Source organism: Sapajus apella, unplaced genomic scaffold, assembly GCF_009761245.1.
Source record: "Sapajus apella isolate SASKATOON/1434 unplaced genomic scaffold, GSC_monkey_1.0 scaffold44, whole genome shotgun sequence".
Taxonomy (NCBI): Eukaryota; Metazoa; Chordata; class Mammalia; order Primates; family Cebidae; genus Sapajus; species Sapajus apella.
In genome coordinates, this window is record NW_022436984.1 from 19,953,702 (window position 1) to 19,979,143 (window position 25,442).

The following is a 25,442-nucleotide window of genomic DNA, read 5'->3' on the forward strand; positions in this document are numbered from 1 at the left end:
GACTACAGGCATATGCCACCATTCCCAGATAATTTTTGTGTTTTTAGTAGAGATGGGGTTTCACCATATTGGCCAGGCTGGTCTCGAGCTCCTGATCTTGTGATTCACCCGCCTCAGCCTCCCAAAGTGCTGGGATTACAGGCATAAGCCTTTTTGACAGGGGAGTAGTGGTGGTAGTGGTAGTGGTGTTCTCTCTCCATCTTTGCTTCTCTCTGCACTTCAGCAACATTTCCTTGGATTGACTACTTTGTGAACGGCTGAAACATGAATGGCCTACAGCTTCCAGGCTCACATTGCCCAGTTCAGTTAGCAAAAGAGGAGAAACTCCTGCTGTGAATCCCAAATTCCAAATTCTCAGGCAAGGGTTGGTGGCTCATACCTGTAATTCCAGCTTCTTGGGAGGCTGAGATGAGAGGATCGCTTGAGCCTGGGAGGTTGAGGCTAAGTGAGCTGAGATTGCACCTCTGCATTCCAGCCTGGGCAAAAGAGTGAGACTCTGCCTCAGAAGAAAAAAAAAAAAAAGAAAAAAAAGCTCAGCAGGAAAGAGTTCTGATTGTCCCATCTTGAATCAGGTGTCCACCTAGGGCTAACCAACAGCTATCCAGGGGCAGGATGTATAAGAAGATGGCAGCTTCCATTTAAACCACACTATTACAGAGATTACATTATAAAAATATTTAGCAGAAGCAAATGGTGCTGTTCTGGATAGACAAACCAATAGATACTCTCTACAAAGTTTACTTGGTTATTTGGGGGATGAAATAAGATGTCCGATCAATGAGCATCAAATACCTGAGACCATAACTGGATACAGTATAGGGCAAAGGTTCTGCAAATTCGTGTTTATTCCCTTTAATACATCCTCGCTTCCAGTGCCACTGCTTGCCTTCATCTTTTGCTTCACAGAAAAGCTTCCCCTCTGAGTGAATACACCCCTATGGGCACAGGGTTTGACAAACAGAAGTCACATTTGTGATAAGAAAAAAGTGCCCCTTCTTGCAATGAACACAGCCTTGAGCTGGGGCCATGCCTTTGTAGTAAGCGTGTGGGCCAGATTTCTTCCTAGTGGTCCCGTTGGCCCTGGTCTTTGGCCTTTTTACAGTGCAGACTGCCCAGCCCATGCCAGACCCTACATTCTTCTTCATATGGCTTTCAGAAGCCCATGGACTGCCTGCATTATATGGTTCCCAATTAAATACACTCTGTCCACCTTACATGCCTTGCCATTCCCAGGAAGTTGTGTGCTGTTCCTTCCTGCTTTGATGCAGGGCTCTTGGCCTTTCCCAGGCATTCTCACCTTACTCCTTACTCTTAAGCTCCAGGCCAATGACACTGCTTCTGCAAATCCTTCCTCAGCACAACCAGAGCTCTGTACTAACTGCCTCCTCTGCACCTCCAGAAGCCTATTCTCTATTCTCTAGCACAGCATTGCTCAGACTATAGAGTGCTTACCTGTTTGCTAATAAGTTCCTTGAATGCTTCAGCTAGAAGTGACTGTGCCTTTCTTTGTCCCCTGCCCAGGAATAAATTCTGGCATCTAATAGACCTCAATAAATGCTTTTAATTGAAATATGGAATGAATCAAGTAGGGGAGGAAGGAGGGAGTAGAGGAAAAAGAGTAAGAGAAGGTTAATTAGAAATTTCACAGTTCTCGACAGGCTCAGTGGCTCACGCCTGTACCTGTAAACCCAGCACTTTGGGAGGCTGAGACAGGCGGATCACTTTGCGCTCAGAAGTTCGAGACTAGCCTGGGCAACATGGTGAAACCCTGCTCAACAAAAAAATACAAAAAGTAGCCAGGCATGGTGGTGGCACATCCCTGTACTCCCAGCTACTCGGAGGCTGAGGCTGGAGAATCGCTTGAACCAGGGAGGCGGAGGTTGCAGTGAGCTGAGATCACACCATTGCACTACAACCTGAGTGACAGAGTGAGACCCTGTCTTAAAAAAAGAAAAAGAAAAAGAAAGAAAGAAATTTCACTGTTCTCACACTGACCTGTGTCTGTTTCAACATTTGCACAAACAAAAGGAGAGCTGCAAGCAGACAGCCTATGGGACACTGGGAAACAAAGTGCTTTCTGTCTCCAATCCCTGAAATTTGAGAGCTTTTTCTTTAAACTTTTTTTTTTTTTTTAAACCACTTGGACATTATCTTCTTTGCCCATGGAAATTAAGATTTCTGCTGAGGTCCGATTGGTGCTTCCAGCTAAGGCATTCATGGTCTAACAGAGGGGCATTCTGGATAGCCCCCCTCCCCACCCCACGTACACACCAAGGGGGATCAGCCCCAGAGCTCTAAGTATTCCTGGCAGTCAGTTTTGGCATCTCTATGGGCCAAAAGAATGAGGTCACTGTCACCAATGAAGTCACCACTGCATGATTCATCGGACATCAGTTCCCCACTTGGAGTGCTATGACATTCCCAGAGCTTCTCCTACTCTTAGTTCTCACTTACAGATGAGAAAACGGAGGCCCAGAGAAGGGAAGTGACATGTTCAAGGTAACACTGCTAACCAGGGTCAGAGCTGGGACTAAACTCAGCTCTCCTGGCTGAGTGCTCTCCTCCTCAAGCTCCTCTGGTATACCCTCCTTTCAGAATACGAGTCCCTGTAAATGCTGCCTGAACAAATGGTCCTGCAAGCGAAGAACGGGACAGGTCCTGCTCTCTTTCCCTCTAAGAGGAAGTGGCAGGGACCGGTCTTGAACCAGAAATTGACCTTAAGGCACTGTACTGCCTTCTTCAACCTGTTATTTGGTACATACAAAATATCTTCCAGCTTCATTGCATCTAAAGCAGCTAGCAATGTGCATACCTTCTTGCTGACACACAGAGCCAAAGGGTGGAGCCCGGGAGATGCTCAGTGAGAATCTGCAAGGAACTTTCAGGGATTTGCGAAGCCTTCCTGGGAGAATGGAACTCAGATTCGGAGTTTGAGAGGTCAGGCCTCCTGGAAAGTAACGAATGGGAATACAACAGTGAACATTTCCCCAAGTGTGCTCCAAGTCCTTGAGTACTGGGAACAGCTGGAAGCCTTTGGGACAACCGCTTCTCCTTTCTAGGTCTCAGCTTTCTTCCCTTCGACCTAAGGGTGATGGTCCGGTTGACCTCTGCTTTGCCTCTCAATGCTGCGTTTTTCTAATGCTTTGAATCGATGAAAGGAACCGATTTATCTCTAGTCAGCAAGTAGACGGGTGGGGTGCGGTGTCGGCGCTGAGTGCACCCCGCTCCAGTGCCCCATGTTCAATGCTGCACTCTTGGCCAGTGAACGGGATCTGGCCAGACGGGTGTGTTCAAGCCTTGCCACGCAGAAGGCAGGGGTTGCCGCCTCGAGCATAGGCCAAGTTTCAGAGCAGAAGGGTGTATCAATTCCCCGGGATTACAACGGAATACCTTCGAGGGACACTGGGGACCTCGGAGAATGTCGCCTCCAGGGGGAGCCCAGGTACATTTGCCGGGTCCAGAGCCAACTGGGCATCCCTTTTCTGGCTGGTGTGTGTGTGTGTGTGTGTGTGTGTGTGTGTGTGTGTGTGTGTGCCGGGGGGGGGCGTGCTTCAGTGGTTCAACACGCTGTATCTCCCTTAGTCACCGGCTTCATAGTAAATGATTCAAGCTCGTGCTAAGGAAGGCGTGGGGTGGGCGATAAGCCAGGGTCCTTGCTTTCCAGCTCAGGTACCGCCACCACCCTGCGCGCCTTAATTTTTTTTTTTTTTTAATCCTTGTGGTCTCTCTTTCTTCCTGATTTGTAGTTCCGTTGTGCACTTAGAGGCCAAGACGATGGCTCTGGCCTTCTGGGTGAAGGTGAAATACAGATGTATAATTTGGCATGACTATTGCGTCACCGTGGAAGTTGTCGTGGTTCCCCGAGAGGCCTCCACGTCTTCTCCCAGCATCGGGGCCTTTGGACGCTTCTGGGCGCTGCTGGCACTTGCGCGAGGAGCCCTCGGCTCCCCCAGCGCGGTTCCCTCCTCCCCTCCTCGCCTCCTCCCCGCCTCTCCTCCTCTTCTCCTCCCCTCCGCCCTCCTCGACTCCTCCTCCTCCTGCGCGCCCCTCCGCGCGGCCCTCGCGGGGAGTGAGGCTCGGGTGCGCCTGCGGGGCTGCGCGGCGGCTGGCGGGGGCGCGGGGCGGGGGCCGCGCTAGGGGAGGTGCCTGGGCCCGCCCTCCTCCGGGGCGCCGCGGGAGGGGCCCGGGCCGGCGCGGGGCGGGGAGAGCCGCCTGGCCCCTCCCCTCCGCCGCCCTCCCCAAAGTTGCCGTCTCCCCGGGGGCCGGCCGGTCTTATGATCCGGCGGATCCTCCTGGGGAGGCCGGGCCGGGGAGAGGGCGCGGGCGCCGAGTGGCGGGGGCAGCGGGCAGGCGCGGCGACTGGGGCCGGGGCGGGGATCCGGGCGGCGACCGCGGCGGCGGCGGCAGCGCCCCGGGCCCGCCGCCCCCTCCCCTCCGGCGAGGGGAGCAGCCGCTGCATGGGGCCGGGGGGGCGGCCCTGCGGCGCGGAGCGGCGGCGACGGCGGCGGACCCCCCAGGCGGGCTGGGGCTGAGCCCGGGGCCGGGGCGGGGGCTCCGGGGGGACCATGCCCGGAGGCCGGCCGGCCGCAGCATGGCTCACGGGCCCGGCGCGCTGATGCTCAAGTGCGTGGTGGTCGGCGACGGGGCGGTGGGCAAGACGTGCCTACTCATGAGCTATGCCAACGACGCCTTCCCGGAGGAGTACGTGCCCACCGTCTTCGACCACTACGCAGGTAAGCCGCGGAACTGCTGACTAAGGGGCCGCTCCCCGGGCCGGGAACTTTGGAGCAACTTTGGCGGAGCCCCCTCGCCGCCTCCCCCGAGCGCGCTCCTCTCCCCTCCCCCGCCGCGCCCTCTGCCAGGCGGCCGGCCCCACCCCCCAGGCTTCGCTCCTGGCACCCCCTCGCCCGCGGATCCACCCCCTCTCCCACTCGCTCCCCACGCGGCCCCAGCTCCGCGCACTTCCCACCCCTTGCCGCCCCGGGCCGACCTCCTTGACCTTCCCACAGCCCCTTTCCTACTGCCCCAAGGCCCCGGGGAAACATTCGAGGGGACCGGGCGAGACGTGGCTACTGGACTTGGGGGAAGGGGGCGGACGGCTGAGGACCACATTACACCCCAGCCCCTTACCGCTTCACAGTGATCGGGGCTCAACAGAAAAGGGGGTGACATCTCGCGGGGAGCACCCCCACTTCCCTAACTGGGTTGGGAGAGGAGGGTCCGGGTGGGGAGCGAAATTACCCCGGAGCCCAGGTCATTGTGAGCTTCTCTCCCCGCCCCCACTTCTGTCCTTGCAGTCAGCGTCACCGTGGGGGGCAAGCAGTACCTCCTTGGACTCTACGACACGGCCGGACAGGTGAGTGTCTTGGCTTCTGGCCAACGCCCCCCTCCTATTCCCCAGTTCTTTGTGGCTGCGAAGGGCCTTTGGAAACCGAGGTGTCTAGGTGGGAGGGCGTGTCTGCGAGGGGCTCCCTTTGGATTAGGTCTTTATTTCTTGTATCAAGTAAGCAAATTAGGAAAACAAACAAAACAAACAGACCCAGATCAGCCCACCCATGTGAACCCCTGGGCCGTGAAAGTTTTTGCCTGTGTGGGTCGTTCAGTGTGGCGCCTGGTGTGTGGGTCCCAACTCCTGTTGCAAAGTGGCAGCAACCAATCATGAAGCGCCCTTATTTTTAGTTGCAGATGACCAGGTCTCCCCCCCACAGCCTCTGTCTGGTCCCTCATTGGTGAGTGGTCTGCCTGCCCAAAGAGCCTGATTGGTGGGAAATGGCATCATCTAATATTATGGGAAGGCATTTGGTCCTGGTTATGTTTATTACAACATCATTGCACTCTGGGACTCCAGTCCCTGAAAACGTAATTTGTGGTGTTACCAAAGGACCACAGGGAAAAAAAAAAGAAACAACAACCATCCAGCCACTCCCTGGGGTAGGGAGGAAGAGTTAGGAGTTCAGTGTGAATCTTGGAGGAGGAGGGGTTCCCTCCAGCCTCCCTTCAGAAGGGCCAGGTGACTTTGTCTGGATTTTCTTTGGGAGAGATTAATTGTGCAGAAAGAAAATGCACACTTCGCCCTGCAGCCTCTGGCCAGAGTTTGCAAATCAGAGGTGGCCAGGCTGTGCTTCTGAAGGACTAATGTCTTCTCTCTGTCTTCCTGTCCCAGCTTCAGCTTCTTCCCAAACCCACTTTTGCTCTGGGGCTAAGGTGATTGTGTGTGATGAATTTTATAGAATTCAGCACTATGATTAGAGTTGAAGACTCTGGCAGAAGTTTCCACATGTCATACAGACTCAAGTCCTTGAGAACATAAGAGCAGCTGAAAGCCTTAGGGAATGTCTTTGGGGGAAGTCCAGCAGTAGAATTTACTTATCTGTAACATGGGGTTTAAAAACATAAGATGATCCCCTTGTGCAGATATTGAATGCCAAATGTTTAGCATTGAACCTGGCACACACTAGGTGCTCAATAAAGGGAGTGCTGTTCTTTAAAGCTTATCTAGATTTGGATTTCAGAATTGTGATTAGAGTTTGGGTTGGATTCTGAAACATGCCTTATTCAGGGGAGTGCCTTGCTGTGACCTCAGGTTTCTAAACTGTTAGAGGACCGTCTGAAGATAGAGAACTGCTGGCATTTAAGGTGCCTGAGGCCACCCGCTTTCACCACAATGGCCCCAGTCAGTACCACCAGTTCTCAGCTCTCCCGGCCCCCCTTTGGTTGCCTGCCCTGTAGTCGTTATTCCTTCTTCCTTCATCAGAGGATGTGGAAGGCAAGAGGCAGAGCTTGCTCAATCAACTAAGACTGACTTTTAAGTCATATCGTTGATAAACAAGAGGTAGACCTCATTGGATGGGAAGAGGAAGGTTTGAAAAAAGTGCCTCTAATTTGAACTTCTCACTACCTTCCTTTCTCTTATCTCCTTTACTTGTCACCATAATTTTTGACCACACTCTTTGTTCAACAGGATGTGTGTAGTCAGAGCTGTTCTGAGCACATTTAAACCCTACTAGTATTTATTGAGTTTTTTCGTACATATCAGGCCACGTGCAAATATTACCTTATTTAGCCTATAAAACAACCCCATGAGATAGGTGGTATTCCATTTTTATGGTGAGGAAATAGGCTCAGAGAAGCTAGGCTGGCTGCCTAAGGACACACAGCTACTGAGGGGTGTTGCTAGGATTGGGATGAGGGTCTGAATCTGCTCCAATTTGATGTAGTTATACACACAGGACACCACGGGGATGCTGAGATGCTGCAAGGCTGATTGGATTGTTTGCACGTCCATAGATGTGGTACCTGTAACCTTCACAGCCATTCCCTTAGTAGGTGTCGAATGGCACCTCTACAGAGGAGAGAACTTAGATCAAGAGAGTCACTTGAAATTGACCCCACTTACAAAACCAGGGCTTTCCATATATGGCCATAATTACTCTTTCCAGTGGAGGATCATAAGATATAGACCAAGCAGAATAAACATATTAGTGAGACTCAAATACTGCTGTTTTCACCCAGTGGTGAGACACCTACTCTGTTGGCCAAGATGTGTGTTAGGCCCCCTTGGTGTTTCTCACAGTGTCTAGACTTTTGTTCTTGCCTCAAAGTTAGTGATATTTCATCTCTTAGCATTTGAAGGTTTATTACTAATAAGCAGCTTAACAATGATGAGACCAAATGGCAAGTGCCTGCTGTGTACCTGGTACTATGTTCCGGTACTTTTGCACCTGGGGAGTGCAAAGGAATGAATTTAAAATGGGGATCTACCACGGCTGATGTCAGCATAGGTAGAAATGTCTGTCTCAGCTCCGTTTGTATGTGTTATGTAGGAGATTTCTACATTGTACTTGGTCATTAAGACCTCAGGCTTCTAGGAATCAGTATCAGATTCATCTTGCAGTAATAATAATGATAAATAAACATATAAGTAAAAAATTAAGGATTTATAGAAATATGTATCCATTACACATACACATATGTGTGCAAGTCCTTAAACCTAGTGGGCAACAGAAAATGGTCCATGGGCTTTGGAATAAAACAGGCTTGGGCTCAGATTTCCACTTTAGCTAATCATGTGATTCTAGCTAAATTATTTTACCTTTGTGATCTAGTAAAACTGTGTATAATTAGAATCTTCATTGCAAGGTCATAGGTTGGCTTAAACTCTTTAGCATATTTAAAAGCAACTGACCCTTTGTGCATAGTGAGTGTGTGAAAAATAGCACAGGAAATTATTGTATTCCACTGTGGGCAGTTTTGTAGGGAGAAAGGTTCACAGAATGGAAGAGAACAGTGTATTCCATTCTAGTGGAATTTTCTAAACAAAAATTCCACTAGAATGCCAGATCCTAGAACCTTTTCAACAGAGGTGTGGAGCAGCTTTGTGCTTTCTAATTCACGTAGTCCCCATTATGGGATCCATGGTTCCAAGCCCAGCGTTCCCTGCCATAAATGCCCTGTTGTATCAGATGGTTTTCAGTCTTAACCAGAGCCCGCATCCCCATCGATGGAAGAGAAGTAGCTTACAGTTCTGTGCAGAATTTGAGAAACAAATAGGGTATGTAGGCTTCTGTTGGTTCTGCTTTCAGAGAGTTAAGATGGAATGAGGCAGCTGGTGGCACTAGAGGTCAGTTACCTTCTCTCCAAAATGTTTACTCGTGCATGTGGGCATTCATTGTGTTTGAATAACAGCAACAGTGCCTCCGTCAGGTTGGAACCTCTAGTCTACTTGCTCACTCTTGGTCCCTGCCTTAACCTCAGTCAAGTTCAAAGCCATGGGATCATTTGCCCGATTTACATATTAGGGAATCTACCAGTCAACGGGTGATTGTTGTAGATGACCTTTGGCCTTCTAGAGCAGGGTGCTTTCCACTTGACCTCTGCTGCTATTAGCAGACAGAGAGAATGAGGAGAGTGTATTGGACTTCAGTCCCAATCACGTGCCCTGCCTGGGGATGTCCCAGCATACTCATAGCATCACTGCCAAAGGGAAGGCCTCCCCTCTGTTGGCCAAGCCCACGGGTGGTCCAGGAGCAGCTGTGACATTTTGACTGCCAAGCATTTTGGAGTGGAAGTTGACTGGGGCATCTTCCTTCTCACTAGGGGCCTTGTGTGTGTGTTGGGAGTGAGGGGTTGGCTTCCTGCCTGGGCCTCTGTGAAGCTTCTCCTTTCTTGCCTGGCCCTCAGGACTCAGTGTAGGCTCTGCAGCAACCCTGCTGTCTGCTCACGGAGGGACTGGAGAGATGGGATTTTCTTTCCTGCCACTGCACTGTTTGGAGCGAGGGGAAGTGGGAAAAGCTCTCCCTCTCTGTCCAGACAGGCCAGTGGGGAGCTGCCTGGCAAGCTGCTCTCTAGCTGTAGGCTCCAGGCTGATCTCTTAATCCTTGGCAGGAAGGCAGAACTTGATACCCTGGAGAGGGAAGGACTAGAGCCCAGTTTATTCAGGCCCCAGAATATCCGCACTCAGAGGAAGATGTGTGTTAGGGGTGGGTTTGGGATCCCTAAAGTTCCAGATTTAGCCACTGTCTCAAGTGTGGAAATCCATTTATGTGCTTTGGGATGTATTGTTTCTATGTCTATTAATTTCAACACACAACTTCAGAGATGCGTCCATGAGAGCTATAAATATCTTTTACTCTGGTGTCCCCTGCTGTTGCTTTCTGAGTGACAAGTGAGATTTGTTTTACACTTGACATAAACCAGCAGCTGTGGCTGCCCTGCACGCCCTCTGCGTGTCCACAAGGCACTTCTCCTACAGAAGGGAATCTCCACCGGAGGCAGGCTTGGCATGTCCTTCTGCATTTCAGCAGAAGGGCCTGGCACAATGAGAAAGGGGAAGGAGAAAGGGCCATGGGATTGCCACTCACCAGGCTGCTCCTACCTCCCGGGAGGGCATCCTCACAACACCCTTCAAGGCAGACTTCTCCCAGATGCGGAAATTGGGAACAAGTGGGCTTATGGGAACCAGATAGAGATGTGAGTAGGAAAAAGGTTTTCCTACTTTGGAGAAGGCCTGCAGGGAACATTAGTAGGATTTAGGAAATGCCCACTCACAACACCAGGCTCTGGGTTCTGGCAGCTGGGTGAGCAGAGCCTGGGAGGAGCCCCAGGGTTCCTTGCAGGCATCAGCTGCAACAGGTGAGATGCTGGCACTGAGCATCCTGGTTTCCCTTAGTAACCTACTGTAGATATGTCATCCGTGCATTTTGCTAACCTTTTTAGAAGCTATTTATATCTCCAGCCTGCACCGCATCACACGGGAATGCTGGTTTCCTCCTCTGCGTTGGGAAGGTGGATAGCCTTTGTTGACTCTAAAGCCTTTGCTGTTTCCGAATGGCCTGTGTTCCCTCTCTTGGGACTGTGATGTGGCTTTGAGTTATGCCAGCTTAGACCATGGGCTGGCAGGCGGGGACCTTAGGGTGGGGGCAGTCCCCACCAGCTCTGATTTTCTCTGATTGTGCCTCAGCTGTGCCCCATCCCTGTCCTGGACCTTTGATCTGTTTGGTGTCTCCACTTCCATCATGATTCTCCTGAGATTTGGTGACATTTCTGTGCTTTGAACGAAAACTTCTCCACAGGTATCCCAGGCATGAGTGTTACAGGTGTGCTGAGATGCCAAGCTCTCATCTCTGGGGGGCCGGTAGAGTGACAGCTTAAGGGGGCTGAGCTTATATTGTCAGTTGCTGTGGGTGCTGTGATGTGAAAAAGGTGGGAAGCATTGCTTTAAGCTCCTCAGCAGCAGAGGCTTCATGGAGAATTGGGCTTTTGCGGTTTTGTTATGGAATTTGGGGTTGCAAAGATGAGATCTAATGGTATCAGAACAAAGCAAACAAAGCAGCTCTCCACGGGGGTGTCGGTTTCCAGCAAGGGCACTTGTATTGGCAGCTGTGGGTGCTACAGAGGCCTTAGACACAACAGCAGTGCGCAGGAGGAGAGGGACGCAGTTACAAAGAAATAAGACGGAAGACCGCACGTGGCTCTGAAAAATTAAAATTCCTGACTCTCAGCTGAATTTCCTTTCTCTCCGACAGGCTTGGCTTTGCCCTAATTTGGCACACTTGGGTCAGAGAGCAGCTTTCCTTGCCCTCAGCAATTTGCTGTTCCTCTTTTAGTTTCTGGCCGCAGCTGCTTTGCGTGTGTGGAGGCCAAGCCGTCTGAGCTCTCAGGGGTCCCCTGGCTCCCTGGGTACAACCCTCTCGGGCCCACTGCCTGCCAGGAGCTCTTGGATGCGTTCTTGCTCTCTTCAAAAACAGTGTCTTTCTCTCCTGTGTTGCAGTGCTCAGCCCGGTGCCTGGTGCCTGGTAGGCATGCAACAAATACTTCTTAAAATAAGGTGATTGTTGGCCATGCAGGGTGGCACGTGTCTGTCTGTAATCTCAGTACCTTGGGGGGCCAAGGTGAGAGGGTTGTTTGAGGTCGCGTGTTCAAGATCAGCCTAGACAACACAGCAAGGCCCCCACCTTTACTAAAATTTTTTTAATAATTAGCCAGATGTGGTGGTAGTCCTCTGTAGTCCCAGCTACTCAGGAGACTGAGGCAGGAGGATCACTTGAGCACAGGAATTCAAAGCTGCAGTGAGCTATGATGCAAGGCTCCATTGCACACCAGCCTAGGTGACAGAACGAGACTGTATTTATTTTTAAAAAAAGAATTGATTCTCATTTGACTGTCAGCTTGCTTCTGCTAAAAGGTTAACTAATGACTAAAGTCATAGCTGCTGAATAATAGCATCAGCACAACCCCTTCCCCAGGAAAGCTTCGACAATACGGTAGAAGTCTCCAACATACAGGGGAGAAACAGGCATGTAGGTATGGGGCAGGCCACCAATTTTGTCTGTACACAGGGTCCTCAGTGATCACCAGTGGGGCTGTCCCCCAACACTCTCAGACTCCGGCCTTTGCATAATTCCTGAGACCTCTTGCTCCCAGATCCCCTGAGGAGGAGACAAGTTGGCAGTGGAAAGTGTGGGTTTGGAGTCTCCTGATGAACTTTGAATCCTGGCTCTACCTCTTTGTAGCTCTGAGACCATCAGCCAGTGTGTGTCTCTCTTCTGTGTGAAATGTGGAGATAATTTGTACCCTGAAGCATAGCTGTAAGGAGTAGAGATGACCTGTGTAGTTACTCTGTAGGGCCTGGTGCTGAGAGTGCGGGCGCAGGCCAGCTTTGGGGGCTCCACGCTGGCTCAATTCAGTTGGTGTTGATTCGTTGCCTGATGTGTGTTCCCACCTTCCGTGAGAGAAGGTGGGGGATCAGGCCACAGACAGGTCCACTGCACAACTGGGAAAGTTCATTGTGTGAAATTGAGTGCTGCAGGGTCCCACACAGAAAGAGGTGGTAGGGAGGAGCTTTTTGGAAGATCTAGGCTTGCAGGAAGCGATGGGGGCCAATGGAGTGAGTACTGGTTGCCAGGGTGGACCCCCACATTGCACTGCCGGGGCCCAACTTCAGCTCTGCCACTTCCCAGCAAGGGGCTTGGCCTTTGGAAACCTGTTTCCTTGTTTATAAATTGGAGATTATGATAGTACCTGCTTTTGGAGTTGTTAGATCAGTTGCAGCTTCCCAGCTCCCAGATAAGAGATTTCCTCAGCCCCCAGGGCAGCTGGGTAGGACCTGGGACAAGCTGGGGCTCAGGTTGTCATAGCTTGAGCAGTCTCACCTCAGGCATGCAGCAGTGGCTCCTCCACCCCACCCGATGTATGCTGAACACATCATCTCATTTTCTCTGTGTGCCATGAAGTGAAGATTTGGGAAGCGTTGACTTAAATGAGTTTCAGCAGGCAGAGGGGTGTGGAGAGCTCTTATTCTGGGTGGGAAGAACAGTGGAGGGAGGAACGGCAGAGCGGGTAACCCCAATGCATCTTTTTATGGACCCCAGATCCCTGCCATCAGTGTCAACGTGTGGAGCAGGGTTGATAACTGAATTATGGAGTTTTTCACCTGGTGACTGACAAGTTGGTAATTAAAGAGATATTAATCTGGTGCTGTGTTGCTTGTTGATTTTAATAGAAAGAAAAGAAAGTGGGGGAAGAGGTCTTTATTGCTGTCACTGTTACTTTTTGAGTGAATGGTGGGAGCACCGAAGCAGCTGCTTTTCCAGATCCCTAGATTTTCCTGCTCTACCGAGGCTCAGGGTAGACTGAGGGAATTCAGAGTGGAACACTCATCACCAAATGACATTTTTATAGCACATAAAGAATGCTGCATCTGGTGCCACCTTGAGCTCTCTCACCTGCTCTGTGAGTAAAGGAAGCCAGTGGTGGCTGTCTCATTTTGCAGGTTTTGGGAGGTTAAATGACTCTTTCCAGGCCACACAGTTGATAAAAGGCAAAGCCAAGATCATCAGGCAGGCCGTCCGGCTTTAAGCCCTGGGTTCTTGATGTTAAGTTACTCTCACTAATCATCTAGCCCATGTTCAATGCCTCCTTTCTATCATGTGCACTCCGTTGTTCAGTGTTTCATGTAAAAGGTACATTCCAAGTGTATTGCTTTTCTAGATAGGAGTTGGTGGAACATTGTGTATAGATGGAACACGTAAGGGCTGCTGCTAAAACGGCTCCTATAAAAACTTCTGCCCCTTGTGATGTTAAGGGTGTTTGTCAGTTTGTCCCTAAACCACCATGCTTCTCAAAAAGGAGCATGCCTGAGGTGGTGTTGGTGGCCCCATTGCTGATGCATGTGTGGAAGAAGCTCATGCCATTTGCCTGAAGCTGTGGCCCTTTCCCAGGAGAGAGGAACAGGGAAATGCTGTCTGGGGGGCTGCCAGGCAGGCCAGCTTTAGCCTGCAAATGACAGGTGTCATTTCTGTTCCGTGGGGGCTACATCAGGCCTTTCTTTTCTCCCTTCAAGGGTTTCTTTATTCAGAGGAAGCCTACCTCTTCGAATCTGTTCCTCTTTCATCTGAATATTCTCTGAATATGGCGCAAAAGTTTCTCTGCCACCTACTGCTCAGATTGTTTGCTTTCTTGGGCCATCCCATTGCCACCACCTCTGCATGGGCTCCCAAATCCTGCCCGGCTGCTCCCTGTAGTGGCTGGCAAGCCTAGAAGAGAGCGTTCATGGAGTCAGTCAGCATACATTTCCTGAGAGCCAGATCTGGGCCAGGGGCGGGTGTTACAAGATCCGTCAGGCACAGGCCCAGCCCCAAGAGGCACAGTGTTTTGAAGGGTGGGTCAACCATGAGTAATGGGAGGGACCGGGGCCTATTTTTTGGGGGCACAGAAGAGGAAGGCCTGTCCATCCAAGGAGGTGAAATGCTAGTAAGAGTTCAGTTGAGTAAGGTTTGCATGAAACTGTATTTTAGCTGGAGAAGGTGCTCAGTTTGGATTATTACATGCACTAGATGCTGAGATCGTGCCACTGCACTCCAGGCTGGGTGACAGAATGAGACTCTGTCTCAAAAAAAAAAAAAAAACCCAGAAAAAACATGACACTATTTGATGGCACAACAAGATGACAATAGTCAATAATAGTGCAATTATCTATTTAAAAATACCTAGTATAGGTAAAGCTTTGAATGGTGGCACTGGTTCTCAAAGTGTGATCCTCAAACCAACATGCATTTCCTGGGAACTTGTTAGACATCCAGATTCTTAGGCTCTACCCCAAATCTCCTGAGTGAAAAACTCTAAGAAACCTGTTTTATAAAAGCCCTCAGGTGATTCTGATGCAGGCTAAAATATCAGAGCCACTGAATTAATGCCTGTGTACTTCTGCACCTGCTCATAACAAGCCACCTCCACTCCCCCAACCCCCAGCCCTCCCTACCACATGCACCCCTGTGTTAAACACTGTCCCTGGAGTGCAGGGAACATTAGTTATTTTATTTTTTATTTTTTCAATTTTAAAAAAAACGTTGTGGGCATATAGCAGGTGTTTACATTTGTCGGGCACATGAGACGTTTTGATACAGGCATGCAATGTGAAATAAACACATGCTGGAGAATGGGGTATCCATCCCCTCAAGCAGTTATCCTTTGTTCTGCAAACAATCCAGTTACACTCTTGGAATTATTTTTAAATGTACAATTGCGTTATTATTGACTATAGTCACCCTATTGTGCCATCAAATAGTGTCGTTTGCTTTAACTTTTTTCTTTTTTTGAGACAGAGTCTCACTCTGTCGCCCAGGCTGGAGTGCAATGGCGTGATCTCAGCTCACTGCAACCTCCGCCTCTTGGGCTCAAGTGATTCTCCTGCCTCAGCCTCCAGAGAAGCTGGGACTACAGGTGCCTGCTATCATACCCGGCTAATTTTTATATTTTTAGTAGAGATGGGGATTCACCATATTGGCCAGACTGGTCTCAAACTGCTGACCTTGTGATCTGCCTGCCTCAGCCTCCCAAAGAGCTGGGATTACAGGCATGAGCCACTGCGCCTGGCTCTAACTATTTTTTTGTACCCATTAACCATCTCCACCTCCCCCCTGCCCAGCCTCCCAGTACTCTTCCCAGCCTCTGGTATTCTTCCCTCTACTCCTTATGTCCATGAGTTCAATTGTTTTGATTTTTAAGATCCTACAAATAAGTGAGAACATGCGATGTTTGTCTTTCTGTGCCTGGCTTATTTCACTTAACATAATGATCTCCAGTTCTATCCATGTTGTTGCAAATGATGGGATCTTTTTTTTTTTTTTAATTTATAAACCCCCAGCCCCACCAAACACACCCCATCTACCCTCATTTCTAGTTCTTTACACATGGTTGAGATTCTCCATAGTTATTGGAATGAACCGAATGATTCAGCCATGGGTGCAGCCTACCCAGGTCATCTGGTGGAGATGAACCACAGTGCTAGCAGAAGAAAAAAAACAGAAGCAGAATTTTGTGGGCTACCTTGCCTCCATTAGTGTGCTGTGTGGCCTAGGACTGTGCACTCAGTAGGCTCTGCGGGCACTCCTCGATGAGGCCTAAATGCCACGCCATTTCTCTCCCATGCATTAATGGCTCGATAGACAGGACTCCTGGACAGGGCTCTGTTCATTGTGGCTGAGGTTAGCACTCCTCTGGTTGGTGACAGACCCTGTCCCTGAGAAGGATGGCAGCTCGATTTGTGCTAAATTTGTTCCAAAGCATCAGATGGGGGATGACGTCCTTTTTGTGTTAACACTCCCCAGGCGGGTCACAAGGAGTGGCTGGAGGGAAAGGAAGGGCTGTGTTACTCAAACACCCATCTTGCCAGTAATTACTTTTTTCTTGGCTGACCTCTACTTTCTGTGCCGGTGTCCTCTCCTTCCTTTATTCTCCTGCCCCACTCTTTTACATTTTTTCTTTCTTTTTTTTTTAAAAATTCATTCCAATCTAGAAAACACATCCTCTTTCAAGTGGCATAATGGTTGGGATTATAAATGAGTTGGCTCAAAGTGTGCCCCCTCTAGGAGCTGCCACTGAGACAGCATTTAATCTGTAGCGTCCAGTTCAATTAAAGTTCCATTTAATCCAGCTTACTTTTCACAGGGTTGAATTCCCCAGTGAGCTGGTTCAGGGATCCTGCTGATTACCTGGAGGTGTTTCCAGTAGCCTCCTTGGCCCTGAAGGAATGGGGAAGGGACTGGATGTGAGGAGGGACAAAGCAGGGAGATGGGGGCCCTGCTTCCTTCGGACAGGGACTTTGTTGAACAGGTGAGAGCTCTGGGTCATCATCCACTGGGGAAAGTGAGAAGTCCTTCTGAGGCTGAGACACCCTGTGACCTCCTCACCTCTGACTCCAGGCCTCTTGAGTTCAAGTTCCTCCTTAGAATTTCCACTAAGTGAGTTGGCTCCAGGCTGCACTCTAGCATTTGGTTTTCTTCATGTGTAAATCTTTGCTCCCCATGCAGATTGTAAACTCTTCCCTGTCCTGTCCCTGCTGGACTTCATGTAGCACATAGCACTTTGTACTAGTGTTGGGTGCCCCAGTAGGAACTAGGTGTGTGTTAAATTTAGGGGAGTCTGGTGGCAAGATTATTATGAAAAGAACCTTTCCATGACTTTATATCATCTCCATATTTATCAACTTTCTTATCAGCTCATTTGAGAGGGGGTTTTGACCTGTCTGGACATTATTGAGTGGCTTTATAGCAGGTTACAGGTGGCTATTTTAATGCATTGACCATTTAAGCAAAGTAGGACTCATTTCTTGACTCACAGAGCTCATTAGCAGACAGACTGCCAATTCTGTTTGGATGAAATATTGGCCATGGGCATGTACTGTTCTCCAGCAAATCTAGATGTGTAGGAGTCTTCACTGGGCTTTATGTCATGTCTGCTTCCAGAGTGGCCTGTGGGTGTCCCTCTGTGACAAATAGGGAGGAGGGGGACATGGGGAAGATGCTAACCTGCTCACTTGAGTCTTGATGGGAAGGGAGACCCAAATGCCTCCTGTTGTCTGAACAAGGTAGCATGGAAGTATCAGCATCTAGGCATGCTGGTGTTAAGAAGAAAGTAATTACTCAGGGAAATTACTATTGTATCAAACTACTGGATATGTATGTTTCCTCCTCTTTCCTTTTATTTTATGAGACATAATTCAGAGAACGTTTTCATCACCCCAGAAGGAAACCCCATACCCACCAGCAGTCACTCCCCATTCCTCCTTCCCCATCCCCTGACAACTACTAATCAGCCTTTCTGTGTCTATGGACTTGTCTGTTCTGGATATTTCATACTAATGGAATCCTGCAATGTTTGCCCTTTTGTGTCTGTCTTCTTTCACTTAGCATAACGTTTTCACCCATGTTGTAAAACCTATCAATATTCCACTCCTTTTGATAGCTCAGTGATCCTTCTCTCCTTTTTATCCCTTTTTGTCAGTCGTTCTTTCATGGCCATTCTCTCCCAGGCTCTGGGAACTGTTTTCAGGGTTTCAAGGGAGAAAGTGAAGTTCTGTTGGTTGTGCACTGTGGTGCTGGCTTTGCCCCTGCCTCAGGTAGAGGCAAGGGCTGATCTCTTCCCTACCCTTCCAATATTCTTTTTCTTAAAAAAAAATTACTTATTTTTTTGTTCCTCTTAATGCTTGGTTCTGGACCTTCCAATGTTCTTGTTTTCTCTATGCCTCTGTTAATATTCTCCCCCACCCCAACCACACTCTAACAGCTTTATTTATCAAATATACGAGTATCCATTAAACGTAAGAGTAAGGTGAAGAACACAAAATTCCATCAGATCGTGTTCTTCCCCCATAGGAATTTACAGTCCAGTTGGAAGAGAAGATGAATAGAGCCTGCCAGAATGCAAGTAGAAAATGGAACGTGCATATAAATCGTGAAATGTGGGTGAGGAGTATTATAAAGGTGGCCAACCGCCTGGCTGTTTGACCTGAGCCTCCCAGATAGGCAAGGTTTCTATGGGGCCATTTAGATTCAGAAACAATTTTATTGGGTTTTCAAGGATCATCAGCTACATGGGTCTGATTTATGTTAACTTGTAAGAGATCAGGGTCTAAATGAGATCGCCAAAGAGTTAATCTACCATGTAGCCCCCGTGGAAAAATGGACAAGACATAAGCCAATAGCTCACAAGAGAAGAAAAACAAATAGCCAATGAAAACACACTCTGTTAAGACATGTGAGTAAAACCTTTGTTTTTCAACCTATTAAGTTGAAAAGGAGACAGGAAAGTAAATACTCTCTACCCCATTTTTGGGAATGAAAACTGAAATAACCAGTTTGGAGGTTAATTTCCAGACTTTTAAATTTGCAGTGATCTGATTTTGTGAACTTATACCTAGAAAACATTCAGTGTACCCAGAGATTTACTTAAAATGATATTCTTCACAGTGTTATTTATAATAGCGATAAATTATAAATAAATTGATGCATAGTAAAAAGGGACTTGCTAACTCACAGAATGATTTATATTGGAATAATCACAGCCATTAAAAACTGCCTTCGACAAATATTTAAAGAAATATGAAAAGGCTAATGATGTGTTAAGTGTGAAAAAACAGGAATCAAAACCATACATATATATATATAGTATGATTAAAACTTTAAAGAAAATACACATGTATAATATGTAGAGGAAAAATCAGAACAAAATACTGAAAATGTTAAAGTGATTGGTTCTAGGTGGTGATAATGAATAATTTTAGAATTTTACTTCTTTATATCTTATTGTGTTTCCCAATTTTAAAAAAAGTCATTTTATTTTTATCAAAGTTATATATGCACATGATTTAAAGAGTCAGCAGTTCTAGATGGACATTTCCCACTACCCTGAGACAACCACTTTCAACTCTGCTGTTTATTTTGGTAACAAATATTCTCTATTGACTTTACATGATGACTGATGAGGCTTTAGCTTCCTTTCACACATATCTTCCACTTCCCATCCACCTTTCTCCAGGAGCTATATTGTAATTTAAGTTTGACCACTGATCAGTGTTTATATTTTAATGCCTATTCACAGCTGAGCCATGTAGTGTACTATGATTATATATTTTTTCTTCTACCACTTTTTGTTTCTCAAGTGAACAGTTTATCTTGTTTCTTCTCTTACTTGGTTTTCACTGTATATCTCAGCTATTTCATGTGAAACTCGCCCTCCCATGCAGTCAGACATATCAAGTATTCTGTCAGTTTCTTCTTTTGGAGCCATCCTTCCTGAGCCTTCTAACCTCCTCTAGCTGGGCTGGTGCCACTTCCCTGCTGCACGGCAGTTATCCTGGGATTTTCCTTTATGTCTATTAGGATTCTCTTTGCCTCTATGTCTTGTATTAGATCTCTGTTTCCAGGATCTCAGGTCTTACTGGTTTATTTCCTCATTTTGGTGGAATGTATATTTTATTAGTTTCCTGAGAAAAGAGTCATTGTAGGCAACTTTTTTTTTGGATACCTAGTATGTTTGAAAATGTTTTTATTTCCTTCACACCTGATTGATACTTTGAAAATAGATTGTATTTTTTTTTTCCCTTTGGAATTTTTAAGGCATTGTTCCATTGTCTTTCAGCTTCTATTTAAGTTGTTTAGAAGTCCCATGCCAACCTGATCCCTGATCCATTGTCAGGAACTCATTTTTCCTCTCTGAAACTTAGGATCTGCCATTTTAACCTCCTGGAATTTCATCATAGACTTTGAGGTAGGGCCTGGCGGGCTCCTCACAATCTGGAAACTCATATCTTTCAGTTCTAACAAATGTTTTTGGATTATTTCTTTCGTTTCTTTAGTTTCAGTCAGTCTCCTCTGTTACCCTGGAACTTCCGCTATTTAGATGCTAGAGTTGCTGGAATGATCCTCTAATTTTCTTGTGTTTCCTTTCTCTATTTGTTTTTTCTTTATTCAGGGAAGAAATAGAAACTTCCTCAAGTTTATCATCTACCCCTTCTATTCTGTTTTTGAAATGTGATTCTATTTTTAATTTTAAAGTGCCTTTTCCTGTTCTCCGTATGTTCTTCGTCTTTTTTTTTTTTCTACTTTTCCAAAGTGGTTTGGGTTTTTTGTTTTTTTTGAGATGGAATCTTGCTCTGTTGCCCAGGCTGGAGTGCAGTGGCACGGTCTCGGCTGACTGCAGACTCCACCTCATGGGCAAGTGATTCTCTTGCCTCAGCCTCCCGAGTAGCTGGGACTACAGACACATACCACCATGCCTGACTGATTTTTGTATTTTTAGTAAAAACAGGGTTTCACTGTGATGGCCAGACTGGTCTTGAACTCCTGACCACGTGTTCCACCCACCTCCACCTCCCAAAGTGCTGGGATTATAGGCATAAACCACTGTGCCTGGCTTTGGGTTTGTTTTTTTTTTGAGACAGGGTTTTGCTCCATTGCCCAGGCTGGAGTGCAGTGGTATGATCTCAGCTCATTGCAGCCTCCCAGGTTCAAGTGATTCTCCCACCTCAGCCTCCTTTAGTAGCTGGAACTACAGGCACATGCGACCACTTGTGGCTAATTTTTTTTTTTTTTTTTTTTTGGTAGAGAGGAAGTTTTGCCATGTTGTCCAAGTGGGTTTTGAACTCCTGTGCCCAAGTGATCCACCTGCCTTGGCCTCTCAAAGTGTTGGAATTATAGCCATGAGCCACTGCACCTGGCTAGTTTGTTTTTTGATGGGATATCATCTCTAATTTCTGAAGATATTAATGATAGTATTTCAAAGTTTTTGTCTCTCTGTGTAGTCTCTCATTTTGATCTCCGTCTTTCATGGTAGTTCCTCAGATGTCTAGTCATGTGTTTACAAGAGAGGCAGTGAGCACGTGAGATACCATGTATGGGCAGGGCTGGTTAACTCTGAGCTTCCCTGTAGGTCAGGGTTTCTCAGCTTCAGCACTGTTGACACTAGGGGCTGGATGTTTGTTGTGAGGGGCTGTCTTGTGCACTGTAGGGTGTTTAGCAGCATCCCCAGCCTCTTCCCACTAGATGCCAGCAGCATCCCTCCTCCATTGATGGCAATCAATCAGAAATATCTCCAGATATTCCCAGATGTTCCCTTGGGGCAACACCTGTCCTCACTCACCACCCCCAGTTGAGAATCACAGTTGTAGGGTGATCTGTTGTGGCCTTTCCATTGGGGAACCTGTAGTGTTAGCAGGTGTTGGTCTTCCCTCTTGGGCTAGTCATATAAACCAGGAAAGAATCTTCTACTCTTCTGCCTGAGGGGTTCATCCTGGGAGGCCAGTGAAAGAAGCAGGGTGTTGGGGAGGTCTCAGTTTTCTTTGTGGCCTTGTGTACTCCAACTGGGCCTTGTGTCTCCCATTTGGGGAGCCCTCTGCCTTTCACCAGGGTTGGGGAGCATTTACCATGATAGGGAAGGGGATAAGGTATTAAAAAGCAAACTTATTCCACCCTCTTTCTTGTGACTCCGCCTTCAGTACAGCTCCAGAAGCAGGCGCTCCTCCAGTTCCCACACCTTAAGACCCTCAGGTAGTTCTGTTGTGCGTCAGGTGTTTCTTAATGGCCCCTCATTGCTGGCTTGGAATTTGGCTGCCTGGGCCTGTTAAGTCAGTTCCACTGGTTTCTTCGCCTTTTAGCTTCTAAATCTTGTTGCTGTTATTTCTTTTCCTACTTTTTTTGTCCTGTGGCTTTATGTTTTTTAAAACAATTACTGAACATGTTAAAGGATTTTGGAGAGGTCAAAGATAAATGCATGTGTTCACTTGGCTGGGATTTAACAGAAGTCTTCTCTTTTTTTATAGTTAGAAACATAAATATGCAGAACAAAGTTATAGTGGTGGATGTTCTGTTCAGTGCCAGCCTCCTGATTAATTCATAAAGAGGTTGCTTGGCACACAGGCTTTGGAGCAAATCGAGTTCGATTTCTGGGAGGTTTCTGTTTCATCTGGCTCCTGTGCCCACGTGATGGCGTTTTCCTTCCATACGAGAGCAGGGCTTTTTAGTGGCCAGGATCTGTTGTGTCCACCAGCTCCAGCAGCCAATATCTTACTGTTGGACAGAGGTGGATGGACACGAATATTCTCATTATGCAATTTCTATTTTGCTAGACTCTGTGTAGAGTCTGTATAGACCATGACTTTTCCGTTAACATATTTTTCAGATAGGCCAAAACATACTCTATTAGATTATAGCTTTCTTTAGTTACATTGCAGTCACCTTGATTAGATTTAGGTATTTTCAAGTGTCTCAGTCATCTGAATATAAACCATATTACAGATGACTAATAACTATTACAAATTGATTTCCATTAACTTAATTCTCAAAATGTGGCCCTATCTCAAATAAGTAGAGTATCCTACTATATCTAATGTATTATTATAGATATATAGATGTATATACAGGTATATATGTATGTGTGCATGTTTATATGTGTGTGTGTATATATATATACACATATGTATACATACCTTTGATATATATATATTTGCGTGTGTGTGTGTGTGTGTGTGTGTGTCTGTATATGTGTGTGTATATATACATATGTTTACATACCTTTGATACAGGTATCAAAGACATTGGCCGGGCAGGAAAGAGTACTTCCAGCTCTGGGAACAGGTGGGGGATGGTCTGGACAGTTTTCCTAAGAGAGGAGCTGGTATATGTGTATGGTTTGGGGTGGGAAGGGGGCCCAGGCAGGCAGGACAAGGTATTCCAGGCCAAGAGAAGAGCACAGAAGGAGGCATGTGGGAGAGGCTGGGGTGGGCGGGGAGGTGCAGGAGCAGCCTGTGTTCATTTTGGCTACAGAGTAGTCGTTCATCAGAGAAGTCATTAGACCTAAGGTGGGAAGAGGAGGGAAGAGGAGTTTGATGACTGCATGGCCAGCCTTGAACTCTGAGCTAAATGGTTTAGACTTCTAAAGGGCACAGTCTTCTGAAGATGGGTACCTTGATGGAGAAGTTAACAGAGAACATCCAGTAATACCTGTTTTTCCACGTAGCCTTTTCTAGTTGTCAAGGGCAGACGTATTGTCTCCACTCTGAATCCCTGTGGCACTTAGCATCAGTGGCTCTTGGCTCTTGTCATTCATCTGTGCCGACATTTGAGGCTTCCTTGGACCCGTTTATCCCATTTAGCCCTAACAGTGACATTACGAGGTAGGTCATGTTGTCTACCCCTCCCTCTGCATCCCCCTTTTTTTAGTGCATGAGGAAATAGGCTCAGAGACAGGGAAGTGACTTGTACAAGCTTACATACATGGCAAGTAAGAGGCCGCCCTGAATCTGACTCCAGATCTGCATTCTGCTGTTCTCATGATGTCCCCTGGATGCCAATGTCTTACTGGTTGCTTGACTAAGCCAGTGGCTCTTTGAAGGGAGACTCACACGATTTGATTTTCTGGCCAGCACATAACGTAGGCCCAAGCGGTAGAGCACAGGCTCTGACTAGACTCACTTATCAGCAACACAGGGCGGGGCTAAGAACTGGTACCTAGCAGGTCCCTCTGCAATTTCACCAGATTGTAGGGTCTACACTCTAAGCCTGAAACTCCCTCACTCCCACCGCTGCCAGCCCAACTGGTCCAGTGATAGTTTTCCACCACTTCACCTAGAGCCTAGGCTAACCAGCTGCCCTCACTGCCCTGGAGAAAGAGAGAGGAACGACTGCACCTGTCCCATTGCTGACTCTAAGGCTTTTATGAGAATACACAAAAGAGAATAGATACTTGAAACCACTGGAATGACAGCTTATCTGGTGATTTTCTTACAAAGTTTTATTATTGCTAGTTTCCTCGTCCATCTGTACTATTGCTTCTGTTTGATTTTGTTTCACTGGCTCTTGCTTTGCTTCAGAAATGGCACATCTCCCTCGCCAGGTCCTTTAGAGTAGGAAATCAAAAAGTTCAGCTGCTAGATTGTCTGAATTTCATGGAACACAGAGGATGCTAGCATAGACATGTGCACATTATTGTACAGCGAGCCACTGAAACCTGCCTGCTGTGTGCAAAACGGGCGGGAGGACTCCATGGCCACATCAAAGCCCACGTGCATCTCTACTCCTTTCCCTTCCCAGGTCTCATTAGCCATTGGTTTTTTTGAAAAACATATTTGAGATATATTAGTTTGGCTATTTTCTCCATATTTTAGCAATATACCTGACTTTAGTCCTTGCCTGCCATGTAAACATATGCACTTATTTAAACCAGCAAAATTTCTCAATGTGTTTGTTCTGAAGTTAATTTCACACTCAGTTCTCATTTTCTTCTTATTTATTACTTTGCCCCAAATCTCCTGAAACTGAATGGAAAAGGAATACTTGGATGTGGTTATAAATTAGTAGCCAGTACATGTGTTAAGTGTTTTCATACCTTAGCTCATTTCTGTTCCCAGCATTTAAGAGGAGGCTCCATTAGTAGGCCATTTTATAGATAAAAGAAACAGAAAAGGTAAGTAACTTACCCAGGCCCACACAGCTAGAAAGCCTGACTCAGACTCAGGAGGTCTGTGTCTGAAACCCATGATAGACTACCTTTGTTGAAACAAAGAGGGGGTGTGTCGGAGAGGGTCCTAAACTCATTGTTAGGAGAATTGCGTTCCTGCTTCACTCCTACCCAGCTCTCCGTGTGACTTTGGACAGGGGGTGAGCTTCTTGGAGCCTGTTTCCTCATCAGTGAGGTGGCCTGTCTCCCAGGCTAATGGTGAAGGGCCAGAGGGTAGGCTGTCCGCTGTGAAAGCATGAGCAGGCGCTCTTCTGCGCTGTGGAGTTACACAGGCTGCAGTGATGTAGCAAGGCTACTTGTTTTGTTATAGATCTGGAAGAGCCCTATGGGGAACTGTCTGTAGTATAAAAGGGCCAGAGCTGGTGGGAAGAAGAAAAAGGGAAGTAATACAGAACAGGCAGTGGCAGGGGAGGCCTCAAAACCACACAAGGAGGATAAGCTCTGCTCAGTGGTGTGAATGTGCACTGCGAAGAGTTGATGTGTTGGCCTCCTGGGACTTCTTGCAGGGTAATTCTGCAGCACCTCTCTAGGTGAGTGTGTATGTGTACTTACACATGCACTTGTGTGTGGGTACCTGCAAGGCAAGATCATACCTTTGCACACTTGTGGACCTGTGTGTATTTCTTTTTTTTTTTTTTTTTTTTTTTTTT

The 25,442-nt window shown here is 47.4% G+C and overlaps 1 protein-coding gene across 6 annotated transcripts in view; it reads left to right on the forward strand.

Annotated features, from left to right (window-relative positions):
• The first annotated feature begins 4,271 nt into the window (after positions 1–4,271).
• The window catches only part of RHOQ (ras homolog family member Q), a 59,346-nt gene continuing 38,175 nt past the window's right edge, over positions 4,272–25,442 (forward strand). For 3 of the 6 annotated variants that reach the window (XM_032239464.1, XM_032239461.1, XM_032239460.1), the window contains exons 1-3: positions 4,447–4,733; positions 5,010–5,139; positions 5,298–5,356. In XM_032239464.1, coding sequence (XP_032095355.1) covers positions 4,677–4,733; positions 5,010–5,139; positions 5,298–5,356 — 246 coding nt within the window. In that variant the 5' untranslated portion in view covers positions 4,447–4,676. Of the gene's footprint in view, positions 4,734–5,009; positions 5,140–5,297; positions 5,357–16,460; positions 16,612–25,442 lie in introns of those variants that run through there. The other 3 variants (XM_032239463.1, XM_032239462.1, XM_032239465.1) reach the window with 3 other exon arrangements.